Source organism: Naegleria fowleri (genome assembly GCF_008403515.1).
Source record: "Naegleria fowleri strain ATCC 30894 chromosome Unknown tig4, whole genome shotgun sequence".
Classification (NCBI taxonomy): Eukaryota; Heterolobosea; class Eutetramitea; order Acrasida; family Naegleriidae; genus Naegleria; species Naegleria fowleri.
Genome location: NW_025407936.1, coordinates 80,328 through 96,517, shown reverse-complemented (window position 1 = coordinate 96,517; position 16,190 = coordinate 80,328). Strand labels below are relative to the sequence as shown.

The 16,190-nt window shown below is 36.8% G+C and overlaps 8 protein-coding genes across 8 annotated transcripts; 6 read left to right on the top strand and 2 right to left on the bottom strand.

The window, feature by feature from the left end:
* On the bottom strand, positions 1-1,385 carry FDP41_007595 (uncharacterized protein; the record flags this gene model as incomplete). The annotated part of the gene is made up of 2 exons (XM_044711356.1): positions 1-36; positions 105-1,385. The coding sequence occupies 2 exons, from the start codon at positions 1,383-1,385 to the stop codon at positions 1-3; spliced, it is 1,317 nt and encodes a 438-aa protein (XP_044568393.1).
* A 702-nt stretch (positions 1,386-2,087) lies between these two features.
* Positions 2,088-3,482, top strand: FDP41_007594 (uncharacterized protein; the record flags this gene model as incomplete). Its single annotated transcript, XM_044711355.1, has 1 exon — positions 2,088-3,482. The coding sequence occupies one exon, from the start codon at positions 2,088-2,090 to the stop codon at positions 3,480-3,482; it is 1,395 nt and encodes a 464-aa protein (XP_044568392.1).
* Positions 3,483-3,709: 227 nt separating this feature from the next.
* FDP41_007593 (uncharacterized protein) lies at positions 3,710-4,550 on the bottom strand (the record flags this gene model as incomplete). The annotated part of the gene is made up of 3 exons (XM_044711354.1): positions 3,710-3,790; positions 3,835-4,064; positions 4,178-4,550. 3 exons carry the CDS (start codon positions 4,548-4,550, stop codon positions 3,710-3,712), a joined length of 684 nt encoding a protein of 227 aa, XP_044568391.1.
* A 1,891-nt stretch (positions 4,551-6,441) lies between these two features.
* FDP41_007592 (uncharacterized protein) lies at positions 6,442-7,995 on the top strand (the record flags this gene model as incomplete). The annotated part of the gene is made up of 1 exon (XM_044711353.1): positions 6,442-7,995. The coding sequence occupies one exon, from the start codon at positions 6,442-6,444 to the stop codon at positions 7,993-7,995; it is 1,554 nt and encodes a 517-aa protein (XP_044568390.1).
* A 281-nt stretch (positions 7,996-8,276) lies between these two features.
* Positions 8,277-9,563, top strand: FDP41_007591 (uncharacterized protein; the record flags this gene model as incomplete). Its single annotated transcript, XM_044711352.1, has 1 exon — positions 8,277-9,563. The coding sequence occupies one exon, from the start codon at positions 8,277-8,279 to the stop codon at positions 9,561-9,563; it is 1,287 nt and encodes a 428-aa protein (XP_044568389.1).
* Positions 9,564-10,095: 532 nt separating this feature from the next.
* FDP41_007590 (uncharacterized protein) lies at positions 10,096-11,960 on the top strand (the record flags this gene model as incomplete). Its single annotated transcript, XM_044711351.1, has 2 exons — positions 10,096-10,492; positions 10,690-11,960. The coding sequence occupies 2 exons, from the start codon at positions 10,096-10,098 to the stop codon at positions 11,958-11,960; spliced, it is 1,668 nt and encodes a 555-aa protein (XP_044568388.1).
* A 53-nt stretch (positions 11,961-12,013) lies between these two features.
* FDP41_007589 (uncharacterized protein) lies at positions 12,014-14,587 on the top strand (the record flags this gene model as incomplete). The annotated part of the gene is made up of 1 exon (XM_044711349.1): positions 12,014-14,587. The coding sequence occupies one exon, from the start codon at positions 12,014-12,016 to the stop codon at positions 14,585-14,587; it is 2,574 nt and encodes an 857-aa protein (XP_044568387.1).
* A 687-nt stretch (positions 14,588-15,274) lies between these two features.
* Positions 15,275-16,135, top strand: FDP41_007588 (uncharacterized protein; the record flags this gene model as incomplete). Its single annotated transcript, XM_044711348.1, has 1 exon — positions 15,275-16,135. The coding sequence occupies one exon, from the start codon at positions 15,275-15,277 to the stop codon at positions 16,133-16,135; it is 861 nt and encodes a 286-aa protein (XP_044568386.1).
* Positions 16,136-16,190: the final 55 nt, after the last annotated feature.

The following is a 16,190-nucleotide window of genomic DNA, read 5'->3' as shown; positions in this document are numbered from 1 at the left end:
TCATTGGACCGATAATGTTGGAAATGATAATTGTTTCTACTACCATTTTGCTGATATGAACGTTGATGATAGTTTGAGGGAGAATCTTTCTGATATGAACTTACCACCTCCTTGTTATTTCTCTTCCTGCTGAAAGAAGTACCCTCATAGTTATGGCCATCATCGGAGTGAGTGTTGTTGAAGGAGTTCCTTCTTAAACGGTCCTTGTTTTGAGGTTGGTCATGATAATAATTGAAATTTCCATTATTACGGCTCTCCTTTTCATCAGGTCGATGATTATTGAATATGGGAGTGTTGTTGTAGTAGCCCCTATTGGATTCATTGTTCATCAAATAGTCTTTCACCTCTCTCCGATTCGGAAACACTAAAATATACTTGCATGCACTTTCATTCATCACCAATGAATACACTCTCCGAACATTCTTGAAGGTGTCCTTCCTACCTGTGTGAGAATTGGCAACGGTGATGAGCTTTTCGCAATAATCGGAATTCACTTTGGCAAGTAAGCAAACCTTACTTGTTGATTTGTCTTTCAGAGGAGGTAGAGAAGAACGATGTTCCAACTTTGGATTGAACACTTGATCCACTTGCAACGAGAAACGTTCTGGATCCTCAAGTGAAGCATCGAGCATGACCAGTTGAGCATTGACCTGTCCTTGATGATGATGATGAATTTCATTACAACTGTTGTTGATGTTATTGAACCATTCCGAGAGTCTTTGATTTCGAACAAGAACATTTCCAACTGTGTTCCGACTCCTCTTTGAATTGAGTTTGTTCTTGTACAGAGAGAGATTATCAATAATAGAGGAATGAGTTTCTTCCTCTTGTTCCAACACAATGAAATCAGTGGAGGATGCTAGTGAGGGTGACTCCTCACGTTGAGCACTATAAAGTGATTCTTCTTCTTGAAGAGCATGCATCATGAGCATGGCATAGGAACCACACATGCCAGTGGCGTCGACGACACTTGAAAGAAAATGCTTCCTTTCATCTCCTGTATAATGTATTTGCATCGAGTTCAATACGAATTTCATCACTTGTTGACCCTCTTCAAACGTTGGTAACCTCTTCTCCAATGTTGTTGTTGTTGTTGTTGATGATGTTATGCTTCTGCTTTGGAATGCTGACAATTGATCTTGACGAAGTTTTTCATGGAACGGAAAACCTAAACTTCTCCATGTTGGGTCGACACGGGAATGAGTCGAATTAAAGAGATCAAGATCTTGAACGGCTTTCTGAAGTGTTTGCAGTAAATTGTTGTAAAGTATGTCCAATTCATTCATTCTCTGAAGAATTTCAGTGTCGCAGTTATTGTTGTTTGTAGACATGATACTAATGTTGGGAAGAGTTGTCAATAGATAGATTCTGTTATTTCTTTTCATTATAAATAGGGTTCAGACGATGGGTTTTTAAAGTACTGCTATTTCTGTTCGATGATGAGACTGAGGAGCTTGGACTTCCCATCCACTCATTCACTTTTGATGGGAAATCCAAAAACAATCAATGAGAAAGTTAAATGAATTCCCATTCATGTTTGTGTTAGGAACTCAAAACGAGTTTATGATCCCCAAATAGATTCAACCATGGAAATCCTCCACCAAACGCTTTAAAACCTCACTGTCTCCAAGGACTCTTCTTCAACTCTTTACACTTCAAGATCCCCGCCAGCCTCTAATCGTCAGAGGTGTCATTACAGAAGTTTATCCTGAAGCCTTTGCTTATCCTACAAATAGATCAACACACTACAACCCTGGAGCAAAGATCTGTTCGACTCTGTGTGTTATTTATATTTGGTGAAATTACTGTCAACTTATGGTTTTTTCATTTGATGCCCTATAATTTCATTATATCAAAAATGTATTTTTAGCCTCATCCTGAACACTGTACTCTTGTTGAGACTTCCCGACGTTTGACGTCAAAAAACGAATTCCCAACTCTCTTGATAGGATGATTGAGAAATCTCTCCACATTCCCACAAATATACTTTCAACAAAAAAAACAAATTGAATTCCAACTTCGAATCATGACAGATTCTCTGGACACCATGATCCATCACATGCTTGATGAGTTAACTTCATGCAAGAATGTCATTGAACTCCACAACAACACGACCCAACACGACCATTCTTCTTCTAACTTCTCTCCTCCTCTCGCAGGGACCTCCACACGAACGTTCTCTCTCTCATTGGACAAACATTCTCTTACAAAAGATTGACAATCTTCAAAAGAAACAATCATCCAGTAACTCTCAAGAGGTCATTTCGCGCATGATTCTCCAACGAGTGGAACAAGAAATGTCTAAATCCATTCAACTCCTCCAACAAAAGTCTCTCCTCCTTAGCAACTCCAAGCACCAAATTCACACCATATCCACAACCACCAAGACTTCTCAAAAATCATACAAAATTGAATACTTCTTTCCATCCTTTTCCAAGATCGACCAACTTTGTTACGACTCTCAAGAAGGTTTGTCCTATCTCACTCCTCACCAAGATGCTTTTGAAATTGCGATCATTCTTCTTGAAAAATTGAGCTACTTGTACAACAGAAACTCCAGAACTTTTTATAATAGTCGTGTTCAAAGTAATAATACTGCTACTACTACTAACAATCGTAATCATGCAAGTCCTAGTAATGACATCTCTAATTATCCTCTTCACATTATTGATGGAACAGGAGGGCTCGGTGGAAATACCATTGGATTTCTGAGAGCTCTTTGGAGTTTGTATCCTTCACAGTTGGTGTCAAAGACTCGAGTGACCATGATAGAATTAGATCCAAAACGGTTTCTCGATGGAAAACATAATGCCCAGCTCTTTGTGGATGATTACAATGAAAAGAATTCCAATCACCAGAGAGTATTCAAGAATTTTCATGCCGTGAATGATAACTTTTTAACATGGTGGGAAGAATTTAAAGTTTCATTCAAGACGAAGAACGTTTCTTCTAAAGATGAGAAGAAAAAGAACGAAGAAGAGGTGCACGTGAAAGGTCAAAACGATGAGAAGAACAACAGAGGCACCACTTCAATTCCTCCTTCTCCTCCTCCTCCTCTCAGCAAGACATTTCTCTTTTTTGATCCACCTTGGGGAAATGACGATTGCGGTCAACATTCAGTCATTGAAGATTTGTACTTTTTAAAACCACGATCAGAATGTTCACAACAACACGATCCAGCAAATACAACCTCCTCTGGTAGTAGTAGCTCGACCTCTCCTCCTCCTCGACCATCCTCATCCTCCTCCTCCTCATTAGAATCCTCATCCTCCTCCTCTCGTGAATCATCATTATTAGCAAGTGTGAAACAAATGACTCTCTCACTATTGAATGAAGATTTGGTTCAAGGAGTGGCTCTTAAAGTTCCTTTTAATTTTTCAGAGTCAAGTGGGGAATTATCGCAGCATTGTCATGTCGAGTATGTTGTGATGAAAAAGGTGAAATATATTCTCGCCCTTAATAAAAAGTATGTGAATAAGTAGTATTTGTAGTGAGCAGTTGTGACATGTAAATTCACAATATCATTAATGATAAAATCAAATCCATTTCTGAATTTCAAGAAAAACGTATGTTGTGTGAGAAATGGATCTATAAAATCCAGCAAATAGTCTTCAATGGTGGCTGTTGTTTGATGACTAGGAGAGGATGACGAAAACTATTTCTCAAAGAGTATATGCAAAATGTTTTCAATCATCATGGTAGTAATCATTCAGCACGTTGTGTGTATGGAATCATGAGCTTCAATTAATGGCCTTTTCTTGTAATTTCCTTGAATATTTCTGATCGTGCACTGAAAAACATTCATGAAATAAAAATTCGAAATGTTTAACTCACCTTATCCAATCGCCATGTATTTCTCACAAAACCAACATATCCACACGGAGGAAAATTGAAAATTTTGAAAGGAGTTTCATTAAGTATTTCATGATTGATATAAATGGTAAGAGTGTTTTTTGATAATTTGAATTTGATATGATTCCATTCATTCCATGTAATTTGAGTTGAATCTTCATAATACAAGATTGCATCATCAGTATGGTCATAACCATTCCTCAAAAATGTTCCTATCATCAATAAATCACAAGTTCATATTTTCAACACAATGTGGTAAAGAAAATTGAAGAGAATTTTGTTGCTTTTTACGCTACCACTCAGCCATATCACATGGAATGCCTACCTGTCATATCTGCTTCTCCAGAAATTCTGAAAATTAAGCACTCATTGGTGCCCAAAGCTTCCCTGTCAGAAAATGCCACTTGTAAATCAGCATCCCCAGTGTGAAGAAAGAACTCAAATTCAAAGTTGAATATAAAATTGTCCTCTTTTGAAAAATCAAAGAGTAATTGATTGGACCATAAAGAATGTGTGGTTTGAAGTACAATTTCCAATCCATAATTGTTGTGTTTTTCATCATCATTGTCCTCATTCATGGTTCTCTTGAATAAATGACCTCTCACCACAATCAAATATACATAATAATCTTCTACAATATTCTCTATAGAATTGTGCTTGGTCCTCTTGATTCTCCATTGATGCAGGAAGAATTTCATCTAATAGTAGATTTCATCTACTATTTTAAATTCATTGTTCAAGATTTGTTTCCAAACAAGTTCAGCAAAAGAGGAGGATTCCTCGAGACGAGAATTGCTCATCATGATGAGTTGATGAAAATATTTACACGTTTCAGAGAAAGCAACAATGGAACGGAGAGGAAGAAAACTCATCACATCCGAACAGAGAACACGGATGGGCAGAGAGATGTCTTAAGTTCATTTTTGCCCAGCGATAGAAATACCAAGAAACTCCAAGTCATCACCATCTCTTGCTTCATATAACACAATAGTTATTGATAGGATGTATTGCAGTAAATAATCGTAGTGTATTATTTGTGAATGTTTAAATAAATTGTTTCTCATTCATTCACCACATCATTCCTGTAATTTTTTTGTAAGAGGGATATGAATGATTTAAAAATCCCGAAACCGAATTAGGCTTGGAGTTTAGAACCATCGAGGCTGGGATGTAACACTTACTACATACATCTATTGATGATTTCAGTGCCGCCGGCCAAAGATAAATTTTTTTTCTTTGCGAAGTTTGAGCGGAAAATTTTTTGCTTCCAAACACTGTTGTTGTGTTCAGTGAGACGGACGGACCCTGATTTAGTTTAGAACGAGCATTAGGTTGCACACATTTGGCCATATTGTTGTTTTATTTGAAATGTATCAGACAATAATGTAATGCAAAAGAAGCCTCATTATTCAGTGTATCACTTCTCAAAAACTTATGTGAAAAATTAGAAAATTCACACTTAATTGACACAAGAACCTCTGTTCGGAAAGTTAGTGCTGACGGATATTTTGAAAGCCATCGCAACTGGGATACTCTCGCAACTGTCACTATTTTTCCTCAACTAATATCTGTTACGAATTTCCATACCATAACACAGATTGCACCAAAATATTCTTTGAAGGCTCAGTATCCGAAGAAAATATTAATAACAGTTCTCTAATCAAGACGATGTCATCACTACTATCGGTTTCAAGTATTAATGATCATATGTTGGAATGGGTTGCCTGTTCAGACAATGTTAGGTATTCTGTTGAATCATTGTTCATTTTAAAAACTTATATTCATGTCCATTTTGTGAGCTGACCCAAGAGGAATTTCTTAAAAAATTTCTTCTAAATACTATCTCATATATAATAAATTTTTACATTTCCTGTAATTTCATTTGTTAGTTTGTGTGTGCATTTCTTGTTCAGTGCTGATGATGGACATATATTCATTAGTAAGTGGATCTTTGAAACAGGTATTCCAATGTCGACTTGTGTTAACCGAAAATAATTTTGCAAATTTCTTTGGTAATACAAAACCACCATCAAGCTCGGCTTCAAAATTTTCCAAATAACCGACACCATGCGTGGTGAGACCATTCTTTGCTAGGTCCTTGTTTATCTTTTTGCGAATTTGAGATCCAATTAATGCAAAGAGATCCTGTTTGGACACTTTTACTGATGATGATGATTTTGAACTTGGGCCATTTTTTTCGCAAAGTCGGAGTCGCTGAAATTTCCGTTGATCCATCAAATGAACTTAAAAGACAAAACATGACAAGACATTTTTTCGAATTGAAGGGTTGTTTTCGCGGCTACAAGGACTCCACCATAGATTACCAGCGAAGGTGCAAGGAAAATGATGTTTTGTAAACTTCTGTGCTATTGCTGGATTTTTTTCTCCGAGAATGCTTTTGATTGGTCGGAGAGCCAAACATCATTTTCCAGAGGTTTTGTAGTGATATTCACTGAAACGCATATGGTCCTGATATTTTCAACATTTCACTATCGGACTTGATTTGCCTTACACTGAGTTGGATAATGCAAACAAGGATCCCTTACCAATTTGAAAATTCATGAAGAGCAATTTTTTTTAATAAAAAAAATGATGAAAGAACAGCAAGAAACGGTGGTGCTGGATGTTGGTGGCGGGAGCGTGGATTCATTATCATCATCCCGAAATAGAAGCAACAAACTCTCGGTAGTCGGATCAAAAGGTTTTGGATCTTCCATGAATTTTTCAACAAATACGATTGAAACAGCTGCGGATGATGGAGAGCCAACCACAAGTCCCTTCGCCCAGTTTTCATCAACACAAAAAAAAGAGTCCTCTAAAGAGGAAAAACTGGATGATACGACACCTGCCCGGTCTTCGGTTGATATTGACCGATTTATGGAAACACATTCGAGACTTTTCCGAAGTAGAAGAACCATTGCTATTATCAACAGTATTCCAAAGAATAGCGCCGACCGATCATGGAAGCAAAAACTGTACTTGATTTTGGAGCATCCAAGATCGAGCTATTTGGCCATGATTGCTACAATTATTTCCTCGTTAATGACTGTGATTCAAACAGTGTGTTTGGTGTTGCGATCATTTCCGTTCTTCTTTCAATTTGAGTTTTTGTGGATATTTATTACTGGTTTTCTCTCACTCTACTTTATGATTGAATACTTTTTGAGAATGGTGGCCTATGTGCACACTTGGGGAGATTTTAGACACTTTATTACGGGAGGAATGAATATTATTGATTTTTTGAGTTGGAGTAGTTTTTGGATTGATTTGATTTTATATCAGGCAGATTTAAGCGACCACTTTTATGCACAAACACTGACCGTGTTCAGAGTTTTACGTTTGCTCAAATTGATCAAATTGACAAGACTCTCAGCTAAATTTCAATTATTGGTCGTTTCTATCAGAAGATCCTTTGAATTGTTGTTATCGTTAGTGGTGTTAACAGTTATGGGAGCCATTATCAGTTCTACTCTCATTTATTATGCTGAACGTGGCTTGTTTGATGCCAAATCAGGAACATGGCTTCGACCCGATGGTACTCCTTCACCATTCTCAAACATTATGGTATGCATGTGGTTCTCAATTGTTTCGCTTGCCACAGTTGGATATGGTGACATTACTCCTGTCACCACGACAGGACGAATTATTGCTGTCATGACCATTCTCTCAGGTATCGTAGTCATGGCTTTACCTTCCATGGCCATTGGTGGTATTTACAGCAAATTATTGGCAGAATTTGATGCAGCTCAAGAAGAGAAGGAAGAAAAGGAAAAACAAAAAGAAAGCGAGGATATGGGAATTGATCTCGATATTGATGAAGCTGAGAATGCAAAAGACAATCTTGACTCGCAACCATCCTCTCAATCGAATGAACAAAAATCATCGTCATGGCTCAGTGTCGATGAGTTACTCTTTGGAAGCTCTTCCAACAATGCTACTGGAACGACAGGCAGTTCCTTTGGAGATTTAGGAGATTGGTCCAATTTGAAGGATCCAACCGTTCGTAGAGATTTACAAAACATTGACGAAGGAATTCTCACTCAACTCATTCAACAGCAAGAATTGCTCATGCAAGCATGTATACAACAAATGGAAGACATGAAACTTGCCATTGAGGAAATGCAAGTCAATCGAATGTTGTAATCTGGAGGTTCTAGCTATGAAAGGATGTTATATACCAAGAGATTTTGACCTTAAAGGCACGGAAAGTTGGTGGCCACGTGTTGTGGTTTGTTACATCTCTGTGCATGTTCGCGTGAACGGATGACATCGTGGTGTTCGCGTCGCAATCAAGAACAATTTCTTTGTCATGGTTGCATCACTAATGAAAATTCTTCAAAATATCTCCAAAAGGTGTCATCTTTTGAATTTGTTTCAACACACCAACGCATTACGAAAAATTATAATTTTATTTACCATAAAAAATGTTTAGCAGGCGACATCTGTCAACATCATCATCGGGCAGCAGAGGTGGCAACTCCACTCCACTCACATATTCCGCTAGAGCCTCTCTCTTTGTGTTGGTGAAGAGGACATTTGTTGGAATCGATTTGGCACTCCTCGTTGTACCCAGTGTGATTTTTGCAGTGTGGTCTTCAATTTTACTTTACAATACGATGAAAGTAGACAATGCAGTACTGAGCCGATTACAAAATGGTACTACTACTTCGGATCCTTTTATTATTGTGGAACCATCCACGAATGAGAGTCAAAGATCTTTTTTACCAAACAGCATGATGGAGTCACGAATTGTCAACTCTTACAACAACCACTCGAATTCTACCAATTCCAACAAGGACAATTTTTACACACCTCTCATTTTCCAATGCATGGTTTTCACAATATTATTTGCATTGACACTCACAGATTGGATCAATGTTCTCTTTACGAGTTTCGGAGGAGAAATTTGTGAACGAATTGCACTCTATCGATGGAAACAAAAAAAACTTTCCGAAAATCCATCACTCTTATTTTCAAAGAGTCATGAGGAACGAGCTGAGATGGAAGATGCTGCCGATGCACAAATTCCACCCATTAATGAACATTGGATGGATGATGAAGATTTAAGTGAAATGGCACAAACCTCTTGCTACTCACATGTTGGATATTTAATTTTCAAATGGCTCATTGTTGGTGGAATACTTTTGGGATTATTTTCATGGTTTACAGTGGAATTGGTGACAATGAATCGTACTTTGAGAAGTCATGATTTGATATCGCCGTCACGAAACACAAGCATCACTCCATTTTCTGCTGATTCTTCATCTCACTTGGAATTTGATGGATCCAGTGTCACCACAAAAGCAAGCATGATAATTATGGAATCTCCAACTCCCTCCTTTCAACCCTCACTCAACATGTTGTTAAATGTTTCCAATTCAGCAAATTTAACTTCAAATACGGTGGCATGTGCATTGTTGTTTTTGACAGATATTGGACCTCAACAACAGAATGGTAAAATTGTGTTGCAACAATCGAAAATTTCATCTCTCGGTGACTCTGTATTCTTATATATGGTAATTCGATGGATGGTTTATGGATTGGGATTGTTGCTCTCCACAGTAGCTTCAATCATTATTTCAGTATATGGATGTTGTGTTTGTGTGGGTGATAAGAATTCAAGACGACGCTCGTCGAACAAGTCCATTTCAGATCATGTGGCCTATCGACCTCTAGCAACTGTATCTGATGATGATGATGATGATGAATAGAGAGGATATCTACAAGTGTTGTATTTTTGGTCATGATGGAGATCTCTATTTTCAATGAGAGTGCAGTTCTTGTTTGTGTGTTTCACACAAGACTTTTGGTGCGTTCGGATGCAATCTCATCAGTTATCAATCGATGGTAGTAGAAATAGCGTTGTTGTTGTTGTCATTGTTTTCCAAGTCGGCATCATAAAAATACATAAACTTCAAATCATGCACCCTCTTAATATTCCCTTAATTTTTTGAGGTTTCTTGCTCTTGACGGTCTTGTTGGACATTGTTTTTGAAAATGTCAGTAAGTGAATGCTCCTTGTCCTTTGAATGCAGGTCAATACATTGTGGTCAAAGACAGTTCTTCAAATTTCTCCCAATCTTCCTTCCTTTAAGAAAAATCTGCTCATTGAACCACCTTTTTGATTTTGATGAATTTTACTGTAAAGCACAAATATTCACATCAAATTCGACAAGGCACATTCAAAAGTAAATTTCAAGCTTGGCGTTCTTCTAATGTGAGAAATATTTTCTTTTTAAAAAAATGTATTTGGCCGTTGAAGGTTGTTGTCATGGTGATCTCGATAAGATCTATGCAACATTATTGCACGCGATGGAACAAAAACAAATGAATGATCAGAAGGAGATTGCATTAAAGTCGGTGCAGGAATCGGAAGGAATTTCCTCATCATCGAATAGTGGTGCTAGTTTGGAGGATGATTTTTTGAACCATTTGCAAGAATATAGGAAACCAAGCATTGATTTGTTGCTGATTTGTGGAGATTTTGAAAGTATTCGTCATACCGATGATTTGAATAGTATGAGTGTTCCGGACAAGTATAAAGAATGGAAGGATTTTTACAAGTATTTCGAAAAGAGTCCTCTTAAAAAGGAGGGAGAAGAAACCAAAATTGTACCCATTCCGACTTTGTTTATTGGAGGTTTGTGTTAAGAGAGTTTTGATTTAATAGTTTCAAATATTTAATGTTGGTTGAACATGAATAATATATTTTTCGTGACTGAATGGCGGCTTGAATTGTGTCAAAACTTGAAAATAATCATTCGGACTGAATGTACAACAACAATAATATTACTGAATCCTAACATGCATATATTCCTCATGTAAAAACATTTTTAGGAAATCATGAAGCTAGCTTGTATCTCATGAGCTTACCATTCGGTGGTTTTGTCACCGATAAAATCTACTACTTGGGAAATACTGGCTTTATCAACTTTAAAAAGAGAAATCCACATGACGGCAAGTTTATTAATTTACTAATCGGAGGATGGAGTGGAATCTATAAAGATGGAGATTTTTTCAAAGACAGTGCCAGGTTTTTCCTTCCCAAGACGGAAACTGGGTTGAACCAGGAAAGTGACAGGCATTTAGGAACCACACTTTTCGATGAGCAGCATGTGCCATTTTCTGAGGGAGCAAAAAGGAGTGTGTACCATGTCCGATTTTTTGAGTTTTGGAAGATGCTTAATATGCGGGTGTGTCTCGATCATAGAAAAGAGAAAACACAATCGCAGCAACCTCTCGATATTTTCATGTCACATGATTGGCCAACTGGAGTAACTCGACATGGAGACTTGGCTAATATTAGAAGATTTAAGGATCATGTGATGAAAGAAATTGAAGAGTCAGATCACAAACTTGGAAATCCATGGGGTGAAAAATTACTGAAAGAATTGCAACCCAAGTTTTGGTTTTCTGCTCACATGCATTGCAAATTTTCATCTGTGGTATCACATCATGAACAGATCACACCTTCGAATAATCTTTCCAAAACTACCAAATTTCTTGCATTGGATAAATGTCTTCCAAAGAGAGATTTCCTTCAAATGATAAATTTGGATCATTACATTGATAGCGTCACAGAAGAAGAAATTGGAATCATGCCTGTAAATGAGACAAGCAGTAGTACAGAAAGAGAAGTATCATCCTACGCAGTTGCATCTTCTTCAACAACAAGCGACACAAAAGAGGAAGAGGGTCAATACTATTTTGATTTGGATTGGTTGGCCATTACCAAGCTCTTCCATGCATACAGATATGAAATTTCAAGTCTACTCAAACAGCCACACATTCAAAAGATTCAAAAACAAGCCTATGAAACACTGAATCTAGATGAAATTACACAACATGTAGCCTCCACTAGCCTTCCATTCTCAGCAAAGAACAGAATGTATCCCCAATTTTCACTGCAAGAAATTGAAAAAGAGAAAGATTGGATTTTGGAGAGATCGAAAACATTTGCGAATGGAAAGTTTGCAAATCTTCGCATTCCAATGCCAGCCGAGTATTCAATTGGAACACTTCCTGTCTCGTCATCTACAACAAGAACTGTTCTTCAGATGGATCCTCAAACACAGGAATTACTTGCATTCTTGGGATTGGATGAATAGAGTCATTCTTTCCGGATTCTAATTAAATTTATTAATTAAAAAATTATTAAAAAATGAAACCTGCAAAAAGTCTTCTTTTTTCATCATCCAAGCACAGTACTCATCATCATGGTTTAAAATCCGTCATTGCTGGAGCTGCCAACAGAATTCGTGATGATCCATCACCAATGAACCATTGCAGCACTCATACAGCCGCATACGGAACTATGAGTAATAGAGTTGATAACAGCTCCATGATGGCAACAGTGATGCGGAGCTACAATAGCAATTACTATCCATCTACCACAACAATGAAGGCTTGTTACCATACCTCATTGAAGAAATTTACGGAAAATACGTTAGGAAATGACATGAACGATCCAACAACCATCAACAAATGGACACAACAACAATTGCAAAATTTAATTATTCAACTTTACAAATGGAGAGGTTCAAAGTCTCAACCACTTGTGGCCTCCTCCTCTGAAGAATCACTTAAAAACACTATTGATCAAATGATGAATGAGACAAAAAGAATTCTTTCTCAGTCCGATTCTGCTGAAGATTTATTTCCTCAACTTGTGGCTCTACAAATTGCAGCTCAATACATTAAGGAACATGAATTGCCACAAAATTCATCAGCACACAATAGTTCTTCAACGAAATTAGGTGAAGTTTCCAAGTTGAGTTTTTCAACAAGTAAACTTCAAGCTATTGTAAAGAAGAAGACTGACTTATCAACAATAAGTGCTTCGGCATCTAATACTAGTGAAGAATCTGGCCGATTCTTGAAGGAAAATATTGTCAAGTATCTCAATGAAATGAATGGAGTGTTTAGTATTTTGCAATGTTGGTCTCTGAGTAAGATTATCCTCCAAAAATTATTGTACTTTCAAAATGACATGACAAGCATGTCAAACACCAAACAAGTAATTGAAGAATTTTTGAAGAGTGGAAAGAATGAAAACCTTGCAACACACTTTTTCGGAACCTATTTTCAATTGGCATCCATCTATGAACGAGAAATTCAATTTAAAAACGCTGCAGGAACATTATTGGCTCTTCTTCCCAAGTTGGAGGATTCTTTGAGTGCTTTGAATGAACTCGTGGATTCCACGAGTAACGATTCTCTTGCATCCAAAGATTCCCTCTCTAAACACATCTCCTCGCTTCAGCAATATATTAGAGATGTACACAAGCGCTTGTCTGCTCTCTTGGAAAAACTACATGATTACATAAGCGCTGCCAAGCACTTGAGAGCATTATTGCCACAAGATTCCAAAGGTGTCATTCAACTTCCAACCAACAATGAGAAGGGAGGATTTGTAGAGTTGAAAACTCAACTCCTGAAATTGGCTTATTTATACACAATGGCCAATGAATGGAAATCTGCAGATGTGTGCTACGAAGATGCGACTCTTCTCACCGCAAGACAACTCTCAAATTTAACTACTAGTACGGACACAATTACCAGTCATCAAATTGTTTTAGATTCACTGATTGTGTCCTATGAATGGACAATCTTTTTAAGAAAAATGTTGATAATGATCCAACAACAAGAAGGAGCAAAAGAGACATCGGAAGAAAGTGAAACTGCTGAAACAACAGATAAGAAATTAGACATTCCATCCAGACTTCAAACCATCAAAAGACTCTTAGATATTGGTACCAATATTGGGAGAGGATTGGGTCTGCTCTCAGATGAACTTCCCAATATTGACAATTTGCAAAACTCTTCGCATCTCATTCGCTTTTTGAAAGAAAAAGTGGAAGTGCAAACATTTAACGAATTGGCAAAACTGCAACTTGCATTTATTAAGAATTTTCTGATGGAGGACGCAAATGGAAATTGGGACGATTTTTCAACTGTGTGGGATAATTTGCTCATGGCCATGAATCATGTGTTGACAATGGAAACAAAAATACTCAATGATGAATATTATCAGAAGCTTGAAGGTCAACTCTCCCGTCATTTTCACACATTCAAAGAGGCAATTATCAATGAAGGTTTGCATTTGTTAGGATATTGCATCACACGAATGAGAAATTCACCCAATCATAACCTTAACATACAAGAACAATTTGAACCCTTTTTTGAAAATTTGCTCGTCATTTTGTCAAGAAACGAAAAGTGTTTTGAAAATCAATTTAAAACATGGACTCAGTTACGTTCATTGATGGGAAATTATGCCTTGTATAGAAAGGACTTCAATCCAAGTATTGAATTATCTCGATATTTTGTTGAAAAACAAGTCATTCTCGATACATTCACTGCCAATCCTAATGACGGAAATTCTGGTCATTCATTACCATTCCATCTCTATGACGTACTAGTTGAAGTATTTGAAAAAGACGAAACGAGTTCAGAAAATACCAAAAGAAACAGCGTCTACAAGAGAGCTTACCGTATCCTCGCTCCTACCAAAGAACTAGCCATTGAAAAATCACTTCAATTTGAAAATTGGGTTATTGAAGGAAAACATGTCATTGAAGAGGCTGAAATTTATCAAGTAGATATGGATCGATGTGTGGAACATAATGAAAAAGCAACTCTTCAATTTTTAAAAGATTTGTTGAGAGAAGAACCTGATTCGAGTGAATATCTATTTGCAGGAATAGTCAATGCCTCTGGTGTTTACAGACCTTAATCTTTTGATGATCATTTGGAATCATTGTGAAATGCATGAAATGATTTGAAGTTTCCATTTTAAGAATGAATTATATTTTCAATTTTAAAATATAACAATAATAACAATGATGTTGTTGTTATACAATCACTTTTGAATGGTTGTGAGTGAAACAATCCCTGAATATGCATAAATACCATAAATAGACATCAAGGTTCAAATGAGATCAGTTTTTCGTTCACTTGAAAGTCCTCTTTTAGTGGCCACTTAATTATCAAATATTAATTCCACCAAAAATATCACGCAATAATTGATGAATGACTAAACGAAAGCATATTCATGACTCACATGAATGTTTGGATTTTCAAAGACTAGCATTGACTGCTCAACACAAGAACGAAACAAGCATTCGCCACATAGTGGGTAGTGTCTCTCTAACTTTATAAAACATTTCCTTTTCATTAGTTCCCTCACACCAAAAGGAGAATACCATTATGTCACTTGTCAAAGTGATTTTTACTTTTCATTCATAATCATAATTAATTCTGTCAACAGACCAAAGAAAGCATCAAAAACAACACTCTAACATCTCTTCGACCTGCAAACGAGCTTCACTCTCTCCTCATCAAACAGCCCCGATCAAAAAGTACTCTCAAGTCAACCATATAATTCTTGTATCATAACCTTTCAAACCATTACAAATCTCGAATGAACCATCATTCCGTTCAGCTTCAAGTAAATGCATCGAAAAACAAATTCATTCCCTTGTCAATAATGTCTCCAAATCGATTATTAGAATCATCTGCAAATCAAATGCTGCATGGAAGTCATCGCCATCGAACAAATTCAGAGACGAGTCAAGTTTCCAATGGATCCAATCAATCTTTAATGTCTTCTTCGGAGTCTTCCTCCGCTTCTTCTGAACCATCGCAACAACTCATTGTGTCAAATTCTTCTTCTTTTAAAGATGTAAATACAACCAATACAACAATGAATGGTGATTCTTCAATCGAAACAAATGGTATTAATGACACTCTAATTCGAATGAATTGTTGTCAAGGGAATAATTACAACCACTTGAATAGTTCCACTCACCTTACATCCCTTCAACCTAATAATAACCATGTTACGAAGAGTCAATATCCCAACCATGCGAATGGTTTGAATGATTTAAATGCCTTGAGAGAATTATTACAAATGTTGAGATTTCGAGAACAACACCCCAATTCTCCTCTCTCACAATTTATTGATCCACAACAAGTGATGCAGAAAATCAAATGCATGTTACCTTCTCTTTTGATTCATCAACAACAATATGAATCTTTGAGTGAAATCTCTCGTTCAAGTAATAATTCAATGACTACTATGAATTCTCAGCAATCTCAGAGTCAGTTCAACCTTCATGGGAATCACCACTGTCACATGGCCAGTGATGTGTCAATGAGTGTAAATTCAGGTCATAATTCACCATCACCACCTCCTTCTCAAGGATGTTTTCCTCTAAAGTTAGAATTAACAGAGAGAGATTTATTGGAATTTTATCATCTGACTACAAGTTCAAGCATGTGAAAAGGTCTAATTTACCTTTCGTTAAATAAGTTATTACAAAATCCACATCATGATT